The sequence below is a fragment of the Chanos chanos genome, chromosome 7 (genome assembly GCF_902362185.1).
Source record: "Chanos chanos chromosome 7, fChaCha1.1, whole genome shotgun sequence".
Lineage (NCBI taxonomy): Eukaryota > Metazoa > Chordata > Actinopteri > Gonorynchiformes > Chanidae > Chanos > Chanos chanos.
The window spans coordinates 7,070,164-7,091,643 of record NC_044501.1 but is presented as its reverse complement, the minus strand read 5'-3'; the positions used below and the strand labels follow the sequence as shown (position 1 = coordinate 7,091,643).

Sequence of the window (21,480 nt, the reverse complement as noted above, 5' to 3'; positions counted from 1 at the left end):
ATAAAATAACAGTCATTCCTGGCTGCACATCTGAGTAGTCAATACATCACTGTGAAATAAATTCAGTGTTTAATTTTGGATCCTGAGCACCTTTTTAATTTTCATACAAGCCTTGTTCATCAGAGCGTAAGTTATACAAGAACAGGAAAACAGCGCCCTCTTTCAAGTAACTGTAACACACACACACACACACACACAGACGCACACAATTTGCAGCTTTGGAGCCTGACCACTTGCCAACTCTTTTTCTCAGGGCATGCGATATCTAATGTGTTTCCAGAATTTAGCGTTGGAATCGCTGTTCGGATCCCATTTAAGCACCCTCTCTCTTTTAATAATCGTCTGAACGGAGTCTGGGAGAGTGGAATAGTCAACTTTCCGATCGTACTGCACAGGGATCACTTTTACACCTGCGCTAGCAATGACGTTCCCGATCTCCGCCCACGGGAGCCTGTCGGCCGTGACCTGATTCTGAGTGAGAGGAATGGAGATCTCTTCATCCTGACCGGCTGAACCGCATTCTGCAAAGACGAGTATGACCCTTCTGCTCTTCCCCACAGCATCAGCAGTGACTGCGTGATCCTCTGTGAAGAAAAACGCACATGTTCATATGTGAGAATGTGCACAGAGTCAGAGCATAGTGGCCTATCCCTCAGTTCTCTGTAAGTGTGAGTAGCAGCTATTCAGGGGCTGTCTGTTACTCAGTGAAGACCTGTCAGTAAGTAAGCCACAAGTAAACCACACAAAGAGAGTGTGTCTTCTCACACACACAAACACACACAGTCTACCTCCTTCCTGTGACTCATCACGGCCTCTGATGAACAGCTTGAGCCCGTGCTGTTGCTCCAGCACCTCGGGAAGGACCCGAAGGGCAAAGTCCTGTACCCTGGGGAGGGCCAGGCCGTCGCCGTGGAAACAAGTCACGTAGGCATCGTAGACTTTCCCATCTTGACTGGCAGCTGACAGAAAATAACAAAGAACAAGGCTGAGCATCCAGGTCAACGCTCAGATTTGATGTTTTTAGGACATATGGTGTTTGTTTGTGTGTTTGTTTTATTAAACAAAACAAAACAAACACTAGTCAGTAAAAATATTGAACTTATCAATCGCTATGCATAAAGCAAGCCGTAAAACCACTGTAATTCCCTGTCATTTTTTACTTTTACTTCACTATGAGGACCTTTAAAACGCTTGACACAGTCTCTACTGTACTGGCATGAGTCCATGTGGATGGCATGGATTCATACCTTCTGTGCATGCTGGGGGCAGGTCTCGACAAGCCAGCACTAAATCCACTTTAAAAACGCTGCTTAAAACAATGACGGCGACGATCAACGCCAGGACGAGTAGACCGACAATCAGAGGGGTGAGAAACTTACAGCGGCCCGCTGGAAAACAAGGTCGAAGAGAAATGAATGTTTTCCATGTTCCTCTTTCCCTTACATTGACAAGACTGAACATAGGAATATCATACTGACACTGATTCAACAAAATAAATAAACAACGTATGAAACGTAAATAACATGCTAATTATAGAATTACTAAATCATATTCTATGTCATTGTATGATATTAATTACCGATTATCGTGTCATTAAAGTACTTATTATTAAGCTTTGATACAACAATAATGAAAATACATAGGCCTCTGTTTGTTCTTATTTGTTTGTTTATTCATCAGTACCTTGGATCAGCCTCACGTGTCCAACGTCTCGGCCCAGCGAGTTCTGAGCTACACAGTAGAAGGTGTCGTAAAAAAACTCAGGCTTGACCTCAGTGATGGAAAGGCTGGATCTCCCGTAGATCTCACCATTCTCTCTCACCTCGCTGTAGAAGCAGACATCAGTCCACACACACACACACACACAGAGTATGTAATTATAAACAAGACGTTACAATATCATTATATCAAACATCATTTGCAATGGTTGTGACCTAAGAGAGTTCTAAATATTTACTGTCATTGTGTGGGGGAAAAAAAAAAGTTTTCAACATTCTCTTCATACTCACGTGTGAAATGTTTGATTTATCTCAGTGTAGTTGTCACTGAAGGACTGATTTACGATCCAATACACAACGCTGTCCTGTACACTCTCCACATTCATACCAAAGCCTACAATACACTCCAGCTGCAGGCGCTCCCCTGTAAGTTTAACACACACACACACGCACACACACACACACACACACAGAAACACGGACACGGATAAGGAGAGACATAGCAGAGAGGCATAACTCAGCTATTGCTGCGTTAAGAACACAGGTTTATTCGTTTGAGGGAAATGGTTTAAGTCAATGAGACAGATCTTTGGATCTCTCCTTTCTGCGTTGAAAGACTGTAGATCATATGACGTTTAGTTACCTGGCATGACTTCAATTGTGTCATTTCGTGGTCGTTTTATCTCTGGCTCTTGTAATTCTGGCGCTGTCAACATGCGGTTATTTGACAAGACATGTATAAACTGTTTTCCGGTCTCAGTGAAGAAACAGAGAATAGTTAAGAGGTAATTACACCCCCCCCCCCCACACACACACACAAATGCAAAATTAAAAAGCAATTCAAAAACCATTCTAAACAGGCATTTACTAACACACAAATAACAATTTGTCTGTTTGTGTGTGCTCACGTTACATTTTAGACTCAAATGAAAACGTGGCATTATTTTCACCATCGTTCACGACGAGCCCATGGGTCGATGAAGAAGTGTACTCCTTCCCGTTGTACGTGAAGTTGACCAGACAGGTGTAGTTTCCCGTGTCTGTCTTTGAGACGTTCAGTAATCTGAGCATCTTTCCTTGTAAGTTCATGGGACTACAATCCTATGAGTGAACAACAGGACGAGCCCGGTCGTCAGCATACGCAGTCATACAGCTTTTTTTTGTTTCTTTGTTTGTTTTCTTGTTTGTTTTTTAGGATATTGTCTTGCAGATTTTTTCTTGTTAATCCTCCTACTTGGAACGGATCGTTCCATTACTCCGTTAAGGTTACTTTAATTGCGTTGAGGTGTTTGACCTTAAGGCCCGGCAGATGTCGTAAATAATCATGAAATCAAAATAACTGAGATATCTGATGGTGAGTTTACTAGTTACCTTCCACCAGCTCATATGCACTACCTCTCCCAAGGTACGAGCGATATCCTGACTGCAAAACAGAGAGACGTTGGTGCCGGTAGGCATGGTCAGGGCGGCTGTCTCACTAACGGCAGGGCATGGGCCGGTTCCCACGGAAAGGAACATTCTTGTCTCCACAGAGTCCGCGCTACAGAACATAGAACACAAAAGAGCATTCTAGAACCCATAGAGCCATACATGTGACTGTTACATTACCATTGACAATATTTGTCAATACTGAAATAAGTATTTGAGTTTCAAAATACTTGTTTTTTTTTTCTGAGATGCAATAGTACACACATGATGTTCTCGTGCTTGCAAGGACCTTAAAGGGCCTTACCTACTCCTACACAAATAGTATCCACTGTCTGACAAAGTTGCTGGTAAGAACCAAAGGGAATTTCCCCGAATTTGAATCCTTGCGGTCGATGTATCAAGAGTTTGATTGTCTTCTCTTCTCCAGGTCACAGTGAGAGTGCTATCATTGAAGGCCACATGACACACAAGTTCAAACACATGGCCCTGGGTTGTTCGGAGGTCCTCTACCGCCCTCTGCTGGCCTATCGGTGGAAGAGCGTTTTCTGTTTAAAGTCACCCCGGAGCTCTTTTGGTACTTTTTATCATAAGCATGCCTCCACATCGTATGTCACGTGTTATGTTACAGTCTTCAGATGTCTGTACAGCCTAATTTTTTCCCTCACAATCACAATGAACATGTAGAAAGAGTGGTAGTGTAATTTCTAAATGAACATTTAAAAGGAATGATAGTACATTTTCTATTATAATTACTTAGTGCATATCATTTATGTTATCTTTAAATTAGACTTCTACGCACCTGTTGTGTGGAAAATTATTCTTACCTCGATACATGGCATGCGAGGCCCCTGTTGACCAAACAGGTAGGACAACACTTACAATGATCCAGAACATGGAAAAGGTTGTGGAATGACAGTATCACCTTCCAGAGAAGTCCTGCTAGAATAGGAGAGCAAGCAAGTTTCTTTTCTTCTCTCTTTTTTTTTGTACTTTTTTCTCTATATGAAAACAATGACACGTTTACGAGAACGTCTTAACCTGATTACAGGTTCTTTTCTTTAGACAAGATCTCACTGCCGACAGAAATATAATACGGTTTCAGTTATGCGTTTCCCTAAAATACTACGCTGTGATTTTGCAATGCCAGCAGTATCGGTTTTGTGACCTGCATATGATTTTCTTGTAAAATGGAAAGAACAGGAAGAAGACTCATTTTGTCAGTTAGGTTGAATTTTAACAAGTTTCTTTCCTTGTCGAGAGAAAGAAAGAAAGAAAGAAAGAAAGAAAGAAAGAAAGAAAGAAAGAAAGAAAGAAAGAAAGGAATATCAGGTGGGGTAGTGGTTGGCATGTGTACGTATCAATTATGAATTGACAACGACTTTTGTTCTTTCTGTTCTGAAGGGGCCACCATTCTGTAGTGCGTTCCGCGCAGACGAGACTAATCGATTCCGAGCTGAAACAAAGCTGCAGTCCACGAATCAAGTAGCATTACATGAATTTAATGTATTACTGAAGGTATTACAAACCCAGAGTTAAGGATGTCGGACAGAGGAGAAGTAGATTTGACTGGGGCAAAACAGAATACGGGCGTCTGGTTAGTAAAGGTGGGTGTCAAACATGTAACTTATTTGAGTCGAGTTCCTAAAACAGCTAGCTCGCTAGCTAACGAAGTTGACGTTGTGGAGATGTCAACACATGGTATCAGATTGTTCCCCTCTGCTTCAATTCCGTGTAATTTCGATGGCTGAATTAATGAAGTGTTTCCAAATATGTAAACAGAGTTAGCACAGAGATGGTTTTCTTTCTGTATGTCTGAGTATGTTAGATAGCAACAGAGGACTTATCAGAAGTAGTCAGTAATGTTTTAGATTGCTGAAATATCTAGCAAACCATTTTTCAGTGTCGCTGTCTGAGTGGCCGGCATGCTAAGAAGAGTTTTAGATGAAGTTTTACAAGTTATTCGATTATCTCTTGAAAGAATTTGAGGAAGAATTGTATTTGCTTTGAAGATATTAGCCATAGCTAAAGCTAACCAGCTAATAGATAACTGTGATGGAAACCTGACCAAAATACTCAGTATTCAGCCGTCAAGGTTTAAAATCAGATTATTTATCGAAGGGATTTGCAGAACAGCCCCTAAAATAAAGAATTGATTATTTTCACACGTCTCATTTCAGGTACCCAAATACTTGTCTCAGCAATGGGCGAAAGCAACAGGAAGGGGCGAAGTCGGAAAGCTCCGAATCGACAAGTATGTGGCCGTCCTCTTTTTACCCGTAATTGATGAATACTGGACACATGAATGCACACTACTTTTGATTGATATTGGGGGAGCGTATTCTTTGAATTTACTGTAATATTTGGTAGGCTAACACGTACAAGCTGTATGTATATCCATGATTTTTTGATTTTTTTTTTTGCCAGCTAACTGATACATTAAGGTTTTTGTTGGTGAGTTCCTGTTTGACATGTTGACTTCTCTCTTTCTAAGGAATCAAGGAAAAACAGAGGTAGGTAATTGCTTTCAAAATGTTTGAAAAATCAGTTAAGTATATATGAAATATTTCTGTTCCCCGCACATTGGTGTGCGATGACTCCGGGAGTTTTTACAGTGAAGTGCCATGTTTTGACGATGCAGTCTCTGTGCCTATAACAGGTATCATTCACTTTGAATGAGGAGCTAACTACTATTGACAGCATGGGACAGAAGTCCTCAATGATCCGCGCGCCGCGTGAACACCCGTTCACCATGCAGACCGTAGGAGGCCAGACTCTCGCCGTGTTCACGGAAACCTCATCGGGTAAGGAGGCGCAATTCGACGACGCTTGCTTGCACCTGCCTGTCATTTGAAAGGCTTTGGAATTCCGGAATTCACTGATTCGACGCTTGAAATCAAATCAAGAAATAGCACGCAGAGATGCTGATTGATGTGTAGATTCTTAGAATCCTCGTCGGTTAAAATGATCAACGGAAACAGAATGTTCCAGTTTTAAATAATGAGTTCCCTCGTGGCACGCACTTTGATTTATATTCTAATCGCAGTTTATGGGAATATGAGGATAGGAAGTAAACGGAAATGATAGTGGTGGTTCTAGCTGACAACTTTTAAGGTAGAAAATTCTTTTGATAATTGACTCCATAATTCAGGGCAACTTTGCTGGTAAGTACAGTGCTTTGCTTTTTCTACTCTGTGTTTCCTGTAACAATTAATACCCTACACAATCAGTTGCCTCTCTCTCTCTCCTTGGGTCTGTCTCTGAGTGCTGTGGTGTAACCAGTCAGTTGGAGTGTGAGCCTGACCAGAATAACTGAGTGTTTTCATCTCTCCGGCTTCTTGAAAAATCAGTGTATATTAGTACACTGTACAGTTGGGCTGTGTGTGTGTGTATCTGCTGTGTTCTCACTAATGTCAGATTCAGACGTAAGCCAATGATGAGTGCGTGTGTGCAGTATTTTTGATTATCTAGCAGCTGTAACCAAATGAAGCTGATTGTGTGTGCTTCGATCTAATTGCTGCGAAGTGATTTAAGCTAAGTTTGTGATTTTACTAAGTATCAAAAGCTGCTTGCTTAGTCTTAGAGGCCAGCTGTGACAGCAGTAGTAGGAGGTTAACTGTGTTTGTGTGTGTCTGTGTGTATGTTTGAGGTGGGTTAGCTGCATTTGGCTTGCGGTCAGTAGCAGAGGGCATGAGTGTGAGCTTGTATCTGAGTGGCTGAAGCCTGTTGCCGTGGCGAGGAGGCCTAACGCTCTGTGGTCGTGGTTTCTGATGTTGCAATCCCTCCCGTAGGCCAATCAGAAGCTGACGGAGGCAGCTCAGGTACAGGTACGGGCCCAGGTGAGTGTTCACCTTCTCCCTCCTACCTGGAGTGTTGGAGAGTTGCGGAAAGACGGCTAGTTCAAGTAGCGGTCATTAGCACGACGCAGCAGCTCCTGACAGCGCTGGGCTAATGCCAAAGCTAATGGTACAGCCAAAGCGTGAGGCGTCTCCCTTAGAGTCTTATGACCGTTTCAGTCATGTTGTGACACATTATGAATACACTGACCTCAAAGCAAAGCCTTGAAGGTGATGGGTGTCATCTGGTTTTTTTTTGGGTTTTTTTAACAAACATACAGATTAAATCTCATTAAAATGCCACCGGAAAATGGCTGGAGGGGTTTTTGTTTTTTTTTTGGGGGGGGGGGGGGGGGTTTTGCTGCTGCTGTTGTTGTTGGCAAGGGAAAATCCTTGCGGTCATTGTGAGGTTCTGGAGTTTGACACTGAGGAGAAGTGGGTGGGCCCACGGACGGTTTGGGTGGGAGCCGCTTTGAGAGTTTCCTGTGGCACAGCCCACTGTGTGTGTGCACACACTGAGTGGACGCTGCGTTGCTTACACTGTGACATGACTGTACGTTGCTGTAGAAACAGTTGCTATGGAAAGGTCACTGAAACACTGCGTGTCTTTTTTTTTTTTTTTTTTTTGTACAATTCAAAGACAAAATTGCCCTCGAGGGTGTCGTGGTTCAACGGGCGGAGTGCAGAGCAGCAGGCAGTGAGAACTACATGAAACTTAAAAGGTATGTACAGTATGTCCACACACACACACAGACATACACAGTTACTGATTAATACAGACACAAAAATGGCATTTCGCCAAGTGTGACATCTTTGTTATGATGTTTTGTCATCTGTGCCTAAGAAACATCAAAAACAGTGTTGTTCGATGTGAGTTGTTAATTACTTTAAGTAGAATGTTCTGGACTTTTGATGGTATGTTTACTAGTTCTCTGGCTGTCTCTGCTGGTGCGAAACTTTCGGATGTGCAAAGGTGACGCTCGTCTGGTTTAAACTTACTGAGACGCGTTGCCATATTTTCAGGTTACAGATCGAGGAGTCGTCCAAGCCTCATCGTTTCTCTCAGCAGCTGGAAAAGGCCGTCACCACCAACTACAAACCCGTCGCCAACCACGCCTATAATGTAAGCTCCTGATTTTTTTGTGTTCAGCCATTTTAACTCTCTGTAGTTCTGCGTATGGCTTAATGGTTAGAGAAGCAGGCTTGTGACTGAAAGGTTCCCAGGACAAGCAGGAAAGCGTCCACAGCTGAAGTGCCCCTGGGCACTTCAGCTCACTGCTCCTAGTGGCTGTATGTGCTCACTACTGGTGTGTGTGAATGGGTTAAATGCAGTGTGTGTGTGTGTGTGTGTGCAATCATGGAGATTTAATCTAATCTTAATCTTAAGGGTGGCATTTAGTGCTCAAATAGATACTCATTCCTCATCGTGTGTGTGTGTGTGTGTGTGTGTCCTGTATTTCAGCTGGACTATGAGAAGAAGAAGAAGGAGGAGGGGAAAAGAGCGAGGGCTGACAAGCAGCAGGTGTTGGACATGCTGTTTTCTGCCTTCGAGAAACATCAGTATTACAACATCAAAGACCTGGTGGACATCACCAAGCAACCTGTGGTGGGTGGATCTTACTTCCCAATCAGTAAACACTCTCACTCTCTCTCTCTCTCTCTCTCTCTCTCTCTCTCTCTCTGAGTGATCTCCGACACATAATCCATAAACCTCTCTGTCTGATCACAGCGACCGTATTTGTAAGCATGTTAACATTTACTGTGATCAAGACAGTTCTGTGATTTGTTTTGGAAGGTGTCACACAAGTGCTGTACTGTGATTATTTTATTGTGATTAAGAGTATAATGGAGGCACACGTAGTCACGTTAACACATTGCGTTGATTGCTCCAGTAATCCTTGTGTTATTTGATGAGTACAGAAGCTCTCGTAGCGAATGCCTTCCGTCACAGGTCTCTGTTGATCGAAATGTTGATCACACCTAACAGAACATTTACGGTGACCTAGCCACTCTTTGGAAAAAACAGGCTGCTAATGAGAGATCAGTGATTCTAATGCAATTGTGATAAACTAGGCAGACTTCCATTCTTACTGTGGCACCTAGACAGCTTTGTTGTACTATCCTTTTATTACTGACAGTGCTTCTCATAGACGTGTGTACATTGTTTTCATAAGTCAGCTTTATGTACCGCAACTTAAAGTCTTCAGGCTGTCTGATTGGTAGCAACCAGGGGGGGTTTTCCAGAAAGCGTGTTTAGTGAAAACTCTTAGAGTTTGTTAACTCCTAATAGAAGAGCCCTGTGGCTTCATTCTCCCAGCAAAACAAAGACATGGGGCTCCTCTATGAGGAGGTTCACAACTTGTTCTGAGTTAACTGACTCAGAGTTTCCACTAAACCTGCTTTCTGAAACACCCCCCGGGTGTCAATGTGGCAGAAACTTTCTAACTTTCTCTCTCTCTCTCTCTCTCTGTGTCTGTCTCTCTCTCTGTGTCTGTCTCTCTCTCTGTTTCTCTCTCTCTCTCTGTGTCTGTCTCTCTCTCTCTGTGTCTGTCTCTCTCTCTCTGTGTCTGTCTCTCTCTCTGTGTCTGTCTCTCTCTCTCTGTGTCTGTGCAGATTTACTTAAAGGAGATTCTGCGTGACATTGGCATTTACAACGTCAAGGGCACCCACAAGAACACGTGGGAGCTGAGGCCAGAATACCGACATTACCAGGGAGAGGAGAAAAGCGACTGAGTTGTAGTAGCGTTCGCAACAACTCGGGCGCCAGGCGGTTTTAAAAACCCCCCAAACACCCGAGAGTCACCCAGATTTCCGTCATTCCCGGCCTGACTGTCTCTCTCTCTCTCTCTCTCACTCTCACTCGCTCACAGACGCTTCACGTGCTTTCGCCGTCTTTTAAATGTCCCTCGTTATCTTCTCCTCTCAGGAGGAGTCATACGTATCTTCACGACCTTCGCAGACGACGATAAGGACGCCTGCGTGTCAAGCGCAGTTTTTTTTTTTCTTTTTTTAGAAACCGGACGCTCTCTGGCAGTCTGTATTTGGCAGGGTCTTGGAACGTTATAGAATAGATTTCAGATAAGATGCGGTACTCGACCCTTCCCCCAACCTACGACTGCATTCCCTGGTCGAAATTTTTCACGTTCATTTTATCTGAAACGGAGGCACCACCAAGCGTTAGGCGTGATGGATCTTTTTTTTTTTTTAAGGTTTGTCTGAGTGAGAGCGAGATGAAACGTGGGGTGTTTGTAAGGTTTGCACCAAGACTGGTCTCTTTTAAACCTGAATGGGAGCTTGTGTCTGATTCTAAGGACGAGGCTTAGAAACGTCGACGCCCCTGTCTCTACAGGCCCTGCACCCCCCCCCCCCCCCCCCCCCCATTTTACTCTAGTTTCTTTCTTTTATAAATGTTCATGTAGGTTTGACATATTTGCTTTACGAATATCTCTTAGTCATACTTAGGGCTGACATCAGTGTTCAGTTTTATCGTGTCCTGACGTGAGACACTGGTGCCGAAGCCTGAGCAGTAAAATGTGAATGCTCATTTTCTTAAGAGTCTAATATTAGGTCTGTCAAGACACCCAGCTACACCTCTAGTTTTTTTTGGTTGGTTGGTTATATCCATTTGTTGAATAAGTACAAAATAAAGTTGAATAAAATGTTTTTTTTCTATTAAAAAAGAAAATGTGTGTGAATGAATTATTGCGTAGCATCCGTATTAAAGGACACTTCAGTCATGTTACACGCCTGAATGCATTTTACAGACCGAACCTGTCGTTACTCGGCTGAAGCCAACAGTGTGTTCTCCCCACCTCGCGTCTTAAGCAGCCTGTCCATGAACAGACTAACGAGGACCGGGCACACGAGGACTTCTCATTCTGTTCACAAAGAGATGAGTGAATATATGCCATGGTTAGGTGAAAGAGTAGTCTGTTCCTGCTCAAATCTCCAAAGAAAGGCACCCCCCCCCCCAACACCAAAAAAACAACAACCTGTCAGCAGTTTCCTTTATTTCACATGGTGTCAAGGAATCCAAAAAACTCCAACTGTAAGCCCTCTGAACCACAACTACTGATGTGAAACAAACCAGTACTGTCAAATTCAACATACTGAAACTAAAAAAAAAAAGGAAAAAAAAAAAACCCTACTCATTAGAGAGAAAGCTCTATTCACAGATAGGCTTGCCACAACAATATCTCTGCCTGAGCTACGGTGCACACAGCGCCCTCTAGTGTCTCCTTCACGCGACGAAGCCGGTTGTGAGTTTGAGAGACCAATCCCGTCCAGACACTTGGAGGGCAGACGACTGTTTCTTGAGTCTTGGGCGCCACCAGACAGAACAACAGCCCATCGACGAGCAGCGAGGGTGAGGCGTACTGGAAAACGTGGTGTTTTTTTTTTTTCACTTTAACTGTAAAGAAAGAAGAGAAGAGGGGCAGGGGGTTGATTGTTAATATATATTAAACAATGTGTTATTATGGCTGACGAGCAGCTTTGCCCTTAAAGGATGGATCTGTTCTCCTAAATTCAATCCAGACTGCCACTCGACAGCCAGAAAGCGCAAGGAGCGTTGATGTTGCATCCTTGTGCAAACCTAAGAGGACATGAGTGATGGCCTCAGGTCTATCAGTAGATGCTGGAGAGCGAGGGCCAATCAGATCAGTCTTTACATACTCAAAAAACGACGCATGTGATGATCAATAATTAATACAGGTACTGAGACACGCAAGTGTTCATTAGTCTACATTAGGTGGCAGAATATTCCAGAACATGTCAAATCAAAATTCTCACCATTTTTCGCCATCTTTTTTTTTTGGTGGTAAAGCAAGAAGGAGACGCTGACATCCCTGAAGCGCTGAGGAGGATCAGCACACGCACAGTTCCCACGGTTCACCAGCGAAACACTGAAAACAGATCGATAAAAAAATACTCAGTCATCCATGGCCGCTTATCTGTATTCTCGATAAATTTATCTACCACGATCAAATCATACGGTTATAGAAAATGTGAAACAAAATAAAATCCGATTACTCTGCAACAAACACCAACGCTGTTTCAAAAGAACTTAAGTCGGTGCCACGTGTCCATGCCAGCAGAACGTACTCAGGTTACACTTTCGTTTCATAGGTCGTGACCTCCAAAGGTGTCCTAAGATTGTCATCACCGTACGTTCCAGGTGGCGTGGATCTTCTGAACAGACACGGGTCTAATTTAGAAGACGGGACTGAAAAGGCACTTACCTGACTGTTTGCTCTTGCTGAGAATTTTGTGAAGTTCTCTCTCAGGAGATGCTCCACTCCGTCGGGGACCGGCCCCCTCCGGTTTAGCCTGTTGAAAACACAGAATATAAAAATATTTCATCGGCATAAAAACGTCGCCCACACGTTTCTGTCACCGCCTGCCTTTTCTCTACCCTGTATGTTCAGAGGATCGATTTGAATACACTGGAAATGCATGACTCTGATCCCAAAGAGTCAAGTCCCGTGGACCGATTTCTTCCAGCGAAACTTCAGTACGTGTTCCCGGTTTACACCACACGGTTTTCTGGTCAACATCATGTCGTCCCCAATTCAATCCAGCATGCCACAGACAGGACATGTAGAAAGCGCAGGGACGTTACTGTAGCATCGCCATATCTATAGACCCAGGTGGCCACAACAGGAGGCTCTCTGGGCTGTCAAAGGATGCCAAAAAAGTGTGTGTGTGTGTGTGTGTGTGTGTGTGGGGGGGGTGTACATGCTACCCATGACCTAAGCCTCGCCCTTTTGTTTTCTCTCCACCACATACCACTGTGTACCACTAAACTGTCAGGAAGTTGTTTTTTCATTAGCGCGGGAAACACACACATGGGCTTTAGTGCAATGCCGCTGCGGCTTTTCCTCCGCGGCTTTCTGTGAATACTCCCTCACTCACTCTTTCATTTGGCCTTTGACGGACGCAGGTCACAATGTCTTGACACCCAGAGTGTCCTTTGGGTTGCGGCTGAGGACAACGTCCACGTTCCGAAGTCTTGAGGCGGCTGTACCTTCACCTGGACAACACGCTTGTCAACATGTCCCTCAGCCGTGGTCATAAGCTATGAAGGAGAAAAAAAAAAATCAAACTGTTTTCTGTGCTCATCTAGTCAATGTGAAGGCAGAAAAGCCTTTATAGAGGAAAGGGATCTAGCTTATTTTTCCTAAATGATCGGCGTCTGTAGATTTCCTATCAATCATTGATTGCTACCTCACTGTAGAGTCTTAAGAAACACGATGACGTACAAGAGGGGAAAAGCTGCCCCCCGTTTAAGCAACCCAACTAATGTGCAGCACCACGATACAATACTTAAAAGTGCATCAGACAAGAATTTTGGATTGACCCTGTAATTGTAGTCGGATCACTTTATAGTGTACGACAACGCAAAAAAATGCACAGAGAGGATTACAACTTTGGCTGTGTCAGGTCTTCTGGACTGCTAACCAAGCCATCCTTTTGAATGAGTACCGTTAGCACAACTTGGCTATCGTGTAGAAACAATGGTTACATTTTTCAGTGCTTACAACTGCTGTACAGGATCATAGAGGGGGGTGCTGGCTAGTTTACTGATATAAGAGCTGGTCCGGTACATTTTGCTGACGTTCACTTACTACAATCTGGAAATATCGTAACGTTGAATGTGCTAACTAGCTGGCTAACTCCCAAGCCAACTCGGGAGGTTACGTTTGCGGCTGCTACCGTCACTCGAAAAGAACTTCATAAACCTGTCTAACAACTCTGTAACACAAAAATATCCCCTTCACAATAATTATCACAGCTGAAATATTGATTGTGAGCTCAGTCTTACCACCGATGATGTCCCTATAGATGACCATTTTGTCGGATTGTGACTAAGGACTACGGGAGCAACAGATCACCCGTCCGAGCACCAACGCAGCCCCAGTTGAAAAGAACGCAACACGTTTTCGGCAGCTTTTAGATGACGTCAGCTACCTTGATGGCGTGTTGATGGACTCGGGTTGCAGCTAAGAATTCATTTAAAAACGGTCCAGATCAGAAAATGCAATAAAAACCATATCTCATAGATCATTAAATAATAGTGACTATTAATGGGATGTTGTTTCTTAAGATAAAAGTAGTCTTCATTTACTACAAAAATAGTAAGATTAGGAAAGTAGTTGATTAGAGTGCCAGTTCTAGATTCGAAGTGCAGATTTGTCCACACGACACAACGATTTTCAGTTATAATATAACAATAGGCACATCTCTTTTGATTCCACTAAAGGAACTGTGGAATTTTCTGAATGTTATCAGGCTACTCGTGTTCAACCGTTGTTAGCTTTGTATAATATTTCTGTTCCGTGTCTGATACAAACAAGCTGTATCACAGATGACATTATGGAGTAATGAAAGTGGAGTTGAGTAGAGTTGAGTGATACTAACAAATGAACGAGCGATATTTTTTTTAATTACACAAATTTTTACAGCATTGATATGGTCAGCATAATCAAGCGTTCAAGCGATAGTGGGTGATAAAAGGATAGGCCTCCATTCTCTTTGACTCATTCGTTTGATTTGTATAAAAATGTTTATGTGCATTCTTCACATCATATTAATTATGAATCGACCTAGTCTTCAGAGCAACGGAGAGCTACAAAACTCGCTTTCAACTTTATAGAAGAGTATCGCGGTTCTGTACAGGAGTCGGTATCTTTCACAGTCTGAGCTTAAAACAAACACGAGGGGTCGCCATGATCCCAAATGAAGAGATGCGGTAGTCGCCACCTTTAGGCTATGTTATTTGCTTCCACACTAAACCAAACCACCTCATTATTACTCTATGCACGCGTGGGCGCGTTCGCCCCTTTCCTCAACGCCCTCGCATGTCTGCAATATGGTGTTTCTTGGTGTTCTGTCACGTCACACCAGATGAGATTAAATCCGGCGACTGTAGCGCATGGTAGGTTGTGAATGTTTTTGCATCTATAACCTATACACTGCATGTCGGACGTTAAGTTATTCCTATCTCTGAATGTTCTGAAATTCGGAAATTGGGAAACATAATTGCAGACTGTTAGAAGTTTACAAATTATTGTCCAGTGCTCCAGATTCACTGCTGGTAATAGTAGGTAACTTAAACTGAGCGTACATTGTGCGCTCAACGCATTCTCTTTCAAAGTAGTAAACAAGTCATTTACTTGCTATAATTGATTCATTCATACACGCAGATAACAATGAAAGATTTTCTGAGAACAGAGAGCAGTGAGCAAAGAGATAACGGTCTAACGTCAGGTGAATTGTGGTCAGTGTGCTGTGGTAAACTGAAAAGTTAGAGGCGAGGAGTTTCATTTGTGAACCCGCATCTCGAGTAAATCTATTCCAGAAAACGTTAATGCTGCCATCTCATATAGTGTAGACCCAGAATCTTTACTGCACACAGACACAAGGACAAAATCAACGGCCAAATATCAAAATCACTTGATCTGGTCTTACTAGGTAACAACCGGCAATAGCTGCAAGTTATTTTCTTTTACGCAGCCACATCAAAATCGCAGCGTTTTTTCCCCCTTCTTTTCCCCCCTTTTTTTAAGGAGTTGCGAGTTTCCTTTACAGTTAAGGCAGTGGTTGGTGAAGTTGTGACTAACTGGCTCGAATGTCTCAAATATGTTTAAACAGAACACATCCTGATTTGCTTTGTGATTTCATTGTTTGAGGTAGTGGTTTGTCCGTCCTGTGGCGAAACAGAGATATTCCTGTACTCCCCAGAGATTGTGGCAATGTGACAGGATCGTCTGCAAAAATAGTAAAACTGGCTAAATTGTTCAAAGCCCTTTAATTGTGGTCCACCGTGGTGTATGGATGGTTACAGTCCTATCATAGGGTTCTCCTTAAAAAAAAAAAAGAAAGAAACAGCCCAGGAGATTTCCCGGCAGTATGGAAAGGGTCATGAAACTCCTGTTTAGTTTTGCGACTGTTTCATTGGCTGATTCAGTGCTTAGGGGAACATGGTTTTTGACCCCCTACGCTCAAACTTTGTTCTGATCTAGTTCATATAGCAGCAACATTCGATGTAGAAAGTGCCCTTTCAGTCAACTGATGCCAAAACTGATAACAAACTAATTTTCTTATCTTTCTATGTTGAATAATTTCGCTACGCGGAGTTCTAAACGGGAAGGTTTTAATGGTCTAGACATCAAAGCAGCAGGTTTTACGTTTTCCAGTGGATTACAGCAGCCGACAGACGGTAGGTCGGTAGGCGGTTTGTACAGTCTAGTAGGATCCAGGTGGTTTTTGATGACTAAGAGTTGCTTTTCACTAAATGAACTGGCACAGTAAAAGTCAAGCAGATCCACATTATCAGAGTGTGCAGAATTCAGACACCCACAGAGGTGTCAAATTCCTGTTTAAACCCGCGGCAACCCACAGGTTTACTGGCACTTCAAGCCTTGTTTTGCAGTCTTAACATAACATCCTAGGTAAGGAAATGCAGATTTTAAATTTTATTTTACTTTTATTTTTATTTTTTTTTGCGTGTGGGAATATTTTATATTATTTTGTTTTGTTTTATTTATTTATTTATTTATTTATTTTACACTTTTTTTTTTTTAATATGAGGAACCTTTGCTTTTGTTGCAGTTTTCAATGTGGGTGTATACCACTGATGTCAGGACTATGAATGTAAAAATGATTATTATTTTTTCTCGAGTGGGACGGTTTCGGAGTAAGATGAGGCAGCCACGACTTTGACTCTTCAGGAACTTTCCGACAACAGTTATCAGTATCGGGTTGTAAGTAAACCTTAATGATTTTTAATATGAATATTTTGATATTTTATATTCATTTAAGTCCATAAGATCTTTTGTCCTCCGTTTGACACAATGCACACGGGAAACACATATAAAACACAGCAATGGACAAGTGCCATTCTTTTTCTCTCCTTTAATGGCAACACCGAACTCTACAGGCACCTTCAGTCTGTGATTCAATTGGTTAATTAAATTACTTTGGAATCAGTGATTTTATATAAGCACATGAGTTAGGGACCTTTGTCAGCCCTGCAACATTGAAAATAAGTTCTCAAATGTAACTAGTTGTGGTAAGGTTTGCTGAAGCAACATCAATACTCTTCTATTTTAACTGCTGTATTAAGGGAGTAGGGTGTGATTTTTTGTTTTTGTTTTTGTTTTTGGGTCATCCTGGTAGAGATCGACAGTGAAGCGAGTACATGAGAGTGTAGACAAGTTCGCTGAAAACAAACAAACGGCTGAGCTCACAACCTTGGTCCGTCCACGTTCCAGTGCAAAATGACAACTGTTAAGGGTTCTTTGTTTGCTCCTGATGCTTGCTCTCCCGTCGTGGAGAACAGTAAAGAGAATGTTTGACACTTGCAGGCGAAGATGGGTGAATATGTCGTGTCTAGATGCCTGCAGCTCTGGATATGTCTGACGGCAGTCCTCAGACTCCAAGGTAATTCTTCATCTCTTGATTTTTATTTCACGCAGGTTTGTGTGAATTATCGTATGGTAATCTGTTTGACAGTGAATGTGAATGTACTGAATAGATGATATGAACGGGAAATATTTGCATGCCGTCTTGGTGCTGAAAAAATTGGTTTTAAAGGTTTGAACAGCAGTTGCTGGAGTTTGTCCTCTGAGTAAGACACATTTTTGTCAATTCAGAGCGCAGAAAATAAGCCTGCTTATTGCAGTGCATTTGCCTTTTCTGATATGTAGAAAATAGTGGGTTACCCACCATTGTCTAACAGTATTGCAGCATTTGCTTAGCAAAATGAGCGTTTACTCATTGTTGAATGAGCAGACTGTCTTCTCTTCTGATTGGTCCGTCTGAGATTTATCAATTTAGCGGATGCTCCTATCTGGGATACGGTTATTACTGTTTATGTGAGAGGTCACGTGACTCTGGAAAAACCCCAGGAGTAATTTCCCTTCTCCGGGACTATGTCAGTTCTGACCTGAGTTGCCAGTGGGTTTTGAACCCACAATACTCCAGTTGCTAGGACTGCTTCCTCTCACCACCACAGCATTACCACCTGTCACAGGTAAGGTCTCCGCGCCGGCAGATCTTCAGGTGATGGTTGGCCTCCCTCTGACGTTGGGCTGTAACGTTACCATGGCGGCGGGGGACAAACTGATGCAAGTGCTTTGGACGGACCCCCAAAACAAGACCATCTTGTCTTACAGTCCCGAGAAGGCAGACAGCGTCTCCACCCAAAAAGAGCACGTGGAGTTGGCCACGCACCACGAGTACACCAGCGCGATAACCATCAAGAAAACCGAGTCTGGCGACGAGGGCTGCTACCGCTGCGTCTTCAATATATATCCTGTCGGAACGCAGGAAGGAAAGGCATGCCTTTCTCTCATGGGTGAGGTTGGGTAATGGCTTGACCCCTACGCTACATCAGCTTGTGCACACATACATACATTATCACACATCTCTCCACATCACAGAGGCATGGTAAGATCAGCGACCACCTGCAACCTCCACTGAATCCTCGCAAGCTGAATGGGTGGGTTTGGTTTTGGGTTGTGGTTAAAAGCATCTTTGGTATAGAGCAAGTGAGATGATTAAGGCCCCTGAAAAAGTAACGGTGTTAACCGTCTACCCGGGGGAGGGGGTAAAAAAAAAAAACACAGGAAGTGGGTAGGGGCTTGTGTCCTTAAACAAAGTCAGAAAATTGAGACCGGTTTCCACTTCGGTGACCTCGTTACTTCCTAAAGAGCATGTCACGGGCAGCTCCACAGCAGACAGGTCGGGCGCTTAGCGTGCGATTTAAAGAATAAAGGTCTCCAGAGGCCAAGTGTTTTGCGTACATTTTGTATTTTTTTAAAGGGTGAACACTGACTTTTCACAGCAGAGCCTTTGATGGCACATCAACTGGAAAGGAATTACAGCATTGCAGCTTTGATTCCAAAGCATAAGACGGTTGGGGGAGGGGGGAGGGCTTTTCTGTATCGGAATCGTTTACCTATCCTGGTTTAAATTTCACTTATTGCACGGTTTACTCCAGAGGCATGCAGTTGGTTAACTCTGGACACGAGAGCCCTGTGAAACCCGTAAATGTTTATGTCAGTAAGTACTCATGTGTTCAAAGCAAACATCAAAGCATGGTGTTAAAATCTCTCTTTCCCCCCCTCTTCTCTCCCTTTCTGTGCATGTTCCTCCCAGCGAAGGTGGATTTAGTCGGGAATAAAACAGCAGTAAGTGGTAAATTAGCCACCCTGTCCTGTAGGTACAGACTTGCCGAGAAGGTCAAGCAGGTTTTGTGGAAAAAAACGGCGGAGCAGGGAGACACCACCGTCGTGGCCTCTTTCTTCGGGAACTCGCTGGACGTCATGGAACCTTTCCGGGACCGCTTTAAACTAAGCCGCTCCCTGGGAAACACCCAGCTCTCCATCCAGTCGGTGAAGACGGAAGACGAGGGCTGCTACACCTGCGAGTTCAACACCTACCCGGAGGGCACCAAGAGCGGCACGGCCTGCCTCACTGTCTACGGTACGTCCACACGGGCGAAACTGGCCGAAACTAGAACTAAGAACGAAAGTATAGCATAACCCTCCCCAGCACGTGGTGGCTTAGTTGAAAACCTAAAGCTCAAAGCTAAGCTACGCACGCAAAAAAAAAAAAAAAAACGAAAACGAATGTGGCAGAACCAAACGGTTTCAGAAGTGTTTTAAAAATAGAATCGATTTAAGTAAGCAGAGATCTGAGGTTGAGAGGACAGGGCACGATTACAGATGAGTCGCACTGACAAGGCCATGTGAAGTCTCTGCTCTCCGTATCATTTGGCAGTGTCCTGAGGTTCCCAAGATCGGTACTTGACTCACACAGCCCAGTCGGGACGCGCTCCCCACCGTCCGCCACCAAACATTCATCCCAATACTGACATGGCAGAAATGCTGAGGTTCAGGTCAACTCAGAATAATCAAGTGAAGGGGCAGGATTAGTTCTATGTAATTTAAGCCACGTGTTAGAAAAAGAAAAACCTCCAGCAAAACCAACAAAGCGTTGTTCACGACGCTAAATGAGGAGGGGAAGATTAGATTATATTAAATTGATAACGTGATTGGATTATGTTAAACTAATAACTAGCTCTATGCGAGGCACAGATTTCTGTTGGGTTTCCGAGACCAGAGCCAAAGTGGTTTAGAGCGACGTTTCGTCTAATGTGCTAGATTATATAGTAGGCTGTGTAGTGTCACTGGTGTGAAAATATCACATAAAACTAAAGTAAAGGCGAACATAACCCTGTATTAGAATCCCGTGTAGGGAGATTTTACTCCTCTCTGTGGGTGTAATTATAGTGTGGATCCAACCGCCACATCCTCTCTCGCTCTGACAGTAAACAATCACCGAGCGTGTAATTTAGGTAGAATTAATTACATAATAATTATGGCCTATCAGCAAAAAAGCTGTAGTTACTTGTTCGGTGCCGTTCCTGAGTGTTTGTAGAGTGCATAAGTGAGACAGAAGAGTCAGCTGGTGCTGATTATCTTCCCTCTCTATCGTTTGTTTATCCTGGATTGTAACAACCTTTTTACATGTTGTGTGTGTGTGTGTGTGTGTGTGTGTGTGTGCGCGCGCTTATGTGTTGTGCTGTGTTAAAATGTTCTATTGTCCAGCCCAAGTAAAATTTCAGGTGCCTGCGTACACAAGGTTATCATCTTCACTGTGTTTAAAACAGCTTTGTAAAAACAACCCCAGCATGCTATTGGGTTTGGTGTATAATGTACATCCCTGTTCGGTTTGAGTTGGTTTTTTTTTGTCTGTATTCAGTCTTGATGAATGCAGACAAACCAAACACATAACCACACTCCAGGTTATGGAGAATCAGTCTGCAATAATTCACAAACAGATTCAAACTTTTTGTCCAGCAGGAAACAGTTGAATAGTTCAAGAGGAAAATCTGTATGACTGTGTGTGTGTGCGTGCGTGTGTGTGTGCGTGTGTGTGTGCGTGCGTGCTACCAGAAACTGTAGTTCCTTCCTGGAAAAGGAAGACTTTTGTCTAAACAGACCAGAGCATCAAAAGGCAAAACGGGTCAGTCTACTAGTAAGTGTAAATCTGTCAGAGATGTCAGCCATCACTGCTACTCCAAAAAGACAGCAGGGGAAACCATAAAAGAACCGCGTTTACTGCCAGAATCAAAGTTTATTATCATACCGTAAGTGAATCGTTAAATCAGTCAGTGTTTGTTTTTTTTTCTCTAAAAAAAAAAAAAAAAAAACCCCAAACAGGGGGAGGTTGGATTATTTCTGCGATCATCCAAACAGCCATGTGTTACGTTAAAGAGTTCTCTTTTGGATCCTGCGCTGTTGACGCTTTGTCAAAGAAAAACTCGAAAAAAAAAAACATTTACAAGAACAAGCTGTGATTTCTGGACTTAGGGAGGGGGGGGAGAAAAAATGAGGAGGAGGAGGAGGAGGGTGATTCTGGGCCATTTTGGGCCCGTTGCCATGACAACGTCTGCTGTTCCGCCGCGCACAGCGACCTCTCTGTGTGTCTGT

At 43.2% G+C, this 21,480-nt stretch overlaps 3 protein-coding genes, 1 long non-coding RNA gene and 3 other non-coding genes across 8 annotated transcripts in view; 2 read left to right on the top strand and 5 right to left on the bottom strand.

The window, feature by feature from the left end:
* Positions 1-249: 249 nt before the first annotated feature.
* Positions 250-3,980, bottom strand: LOC115815943 (interleukin-1 receptor type 1-like). The gene is made up of 8 exons (XM_030778913.1): positions 3,971-3,980; positions 3,451-3,670; positions 3,090-3,258; positions 2,632-2,819; positions 1,684-1,826; positions 1,248-1,388; positions 789-959; positions 250-584 (listed from the first exon to the last, which is right to left on the bottom strand). Exons 1-8 carry the CDS (start codon positions 3,978-3,980, stop codon positions 250-252), a joined length of 1,377 nt encoding a protein of 458 aa, XP_030634773.1.
* Positions 3,981-4,605: 625 nt separating this feature from the next.
* LOC115816940 (general transcription factor IIF subunit 2-like) lies at positions 4,606-10,334 on the top strand. 2 transcript variants are annotated; one of them, XM_030780125.1, is made up of 9 exons: positions 4,606-4,750; positions 5,324-5,397; positions 5,638-5,656; positions 5,803-5,947; positions 6,935-6,982; positions 7,620-7,701; positions 8,003-8,102; positions 8,442-8,585; positions 9,593-10,334. In XM_030780125.1, the coding sequence occupies exons 1-9, from the start codon at positions 4,685-4,687 to the stop codon at positions 9,710-9,712; spliced, it is 798 nt and encodes a 265-aa protein (XP_030635985.1). In that variant the 5' UTR covers positions 4,606-4,684; the 3' UTR covers positions 9,713-10,334. The 2 variants fall into 2 exon arrangements, with proteins under 2 accessions (XP_030635985.1, XP_030635986.1); XM_030780126.1 differs by lacking the exon at positions 6,935-6,982.
* A 1,156-nt stretch (positions 10,335-11,490) lies between these two features.
* Positions 11,491-11,618, bottom strand: LOC115817692 (small nucleolar RNA SNORA31). The gene has a single exon (XR_004025483.1). It is a non-coding gene; the product is annotated as a small nucleolar RNA SNORA31 (small nucleolar RNA).
* Positions 11,619-11,792: 174 nt separating this feature from the next.
* On the bottom strand, positions 11,793-13,899 carry LOC115817421 (uncharacterized). The gene is made up of 4 exons (XR_004025433.1): positions 13,803-13,899; positions 12,893-13,055; positions 12,220-12,307; positions 11,793-11,883 (listed from the first exon to the last, which is right to left on the bottom strand). It is a non-coding gene; the product is annotated as an uncharacterized LOC115817421 (long non-coding RNA).
* On the bottom strand, positions 12,078-12,148 carry LOC115817686 (small nucleolar RNA SNORD58). The gene has a single exon (XR_004025479.1). It is a non-coding gene; the product is annotated as a small nucleolar RNA SNORD58 (small nucleolar RNA).
* LOC115817693 (small nucleolar RNA SNORA31) lies at positions 12,534-12,669 on the bottom strand. Its single transcript, XR_004025484.1, has one exon. It is a non-coding gene; the product is annotated as a small nucleolar RNA SNORA31 (small nucleolar RNA).
* Positions 13,900-16,161: 2,262 nt separating the features above from the next.
* The window catches only part of LOC115817241 (OX-2 membrane glycoprotein), an 11,546-nt gene continuing 6,227 nt past the window's right edge, over positions 16,162-21,480 (top strand). The window contains exons 1-5 of the mRNA XM_030780512.1: positions 16,162-16,431; positions 16,662-16,743; positions 17,347-17,422; positions 18,015-18,338; positions 19,142-19,468. Of these exons, the coding sequence (XP_030636372.1) occupies positions 17,353-17,422; positions 18,015-18,338; positions 19,142-19,468 (721 nt within the window). The 5' untranslated portion in view covers positions 16,162-16,431; positions 16,662-16,743; positions 17,347-17,352. The remainder of the gene's footprint in view (positions 16,432-16,661; positions 16,744-17,346; positions 17,423-18,014; positions 18,339-19,141; positions 19,469-21,480) is intronic.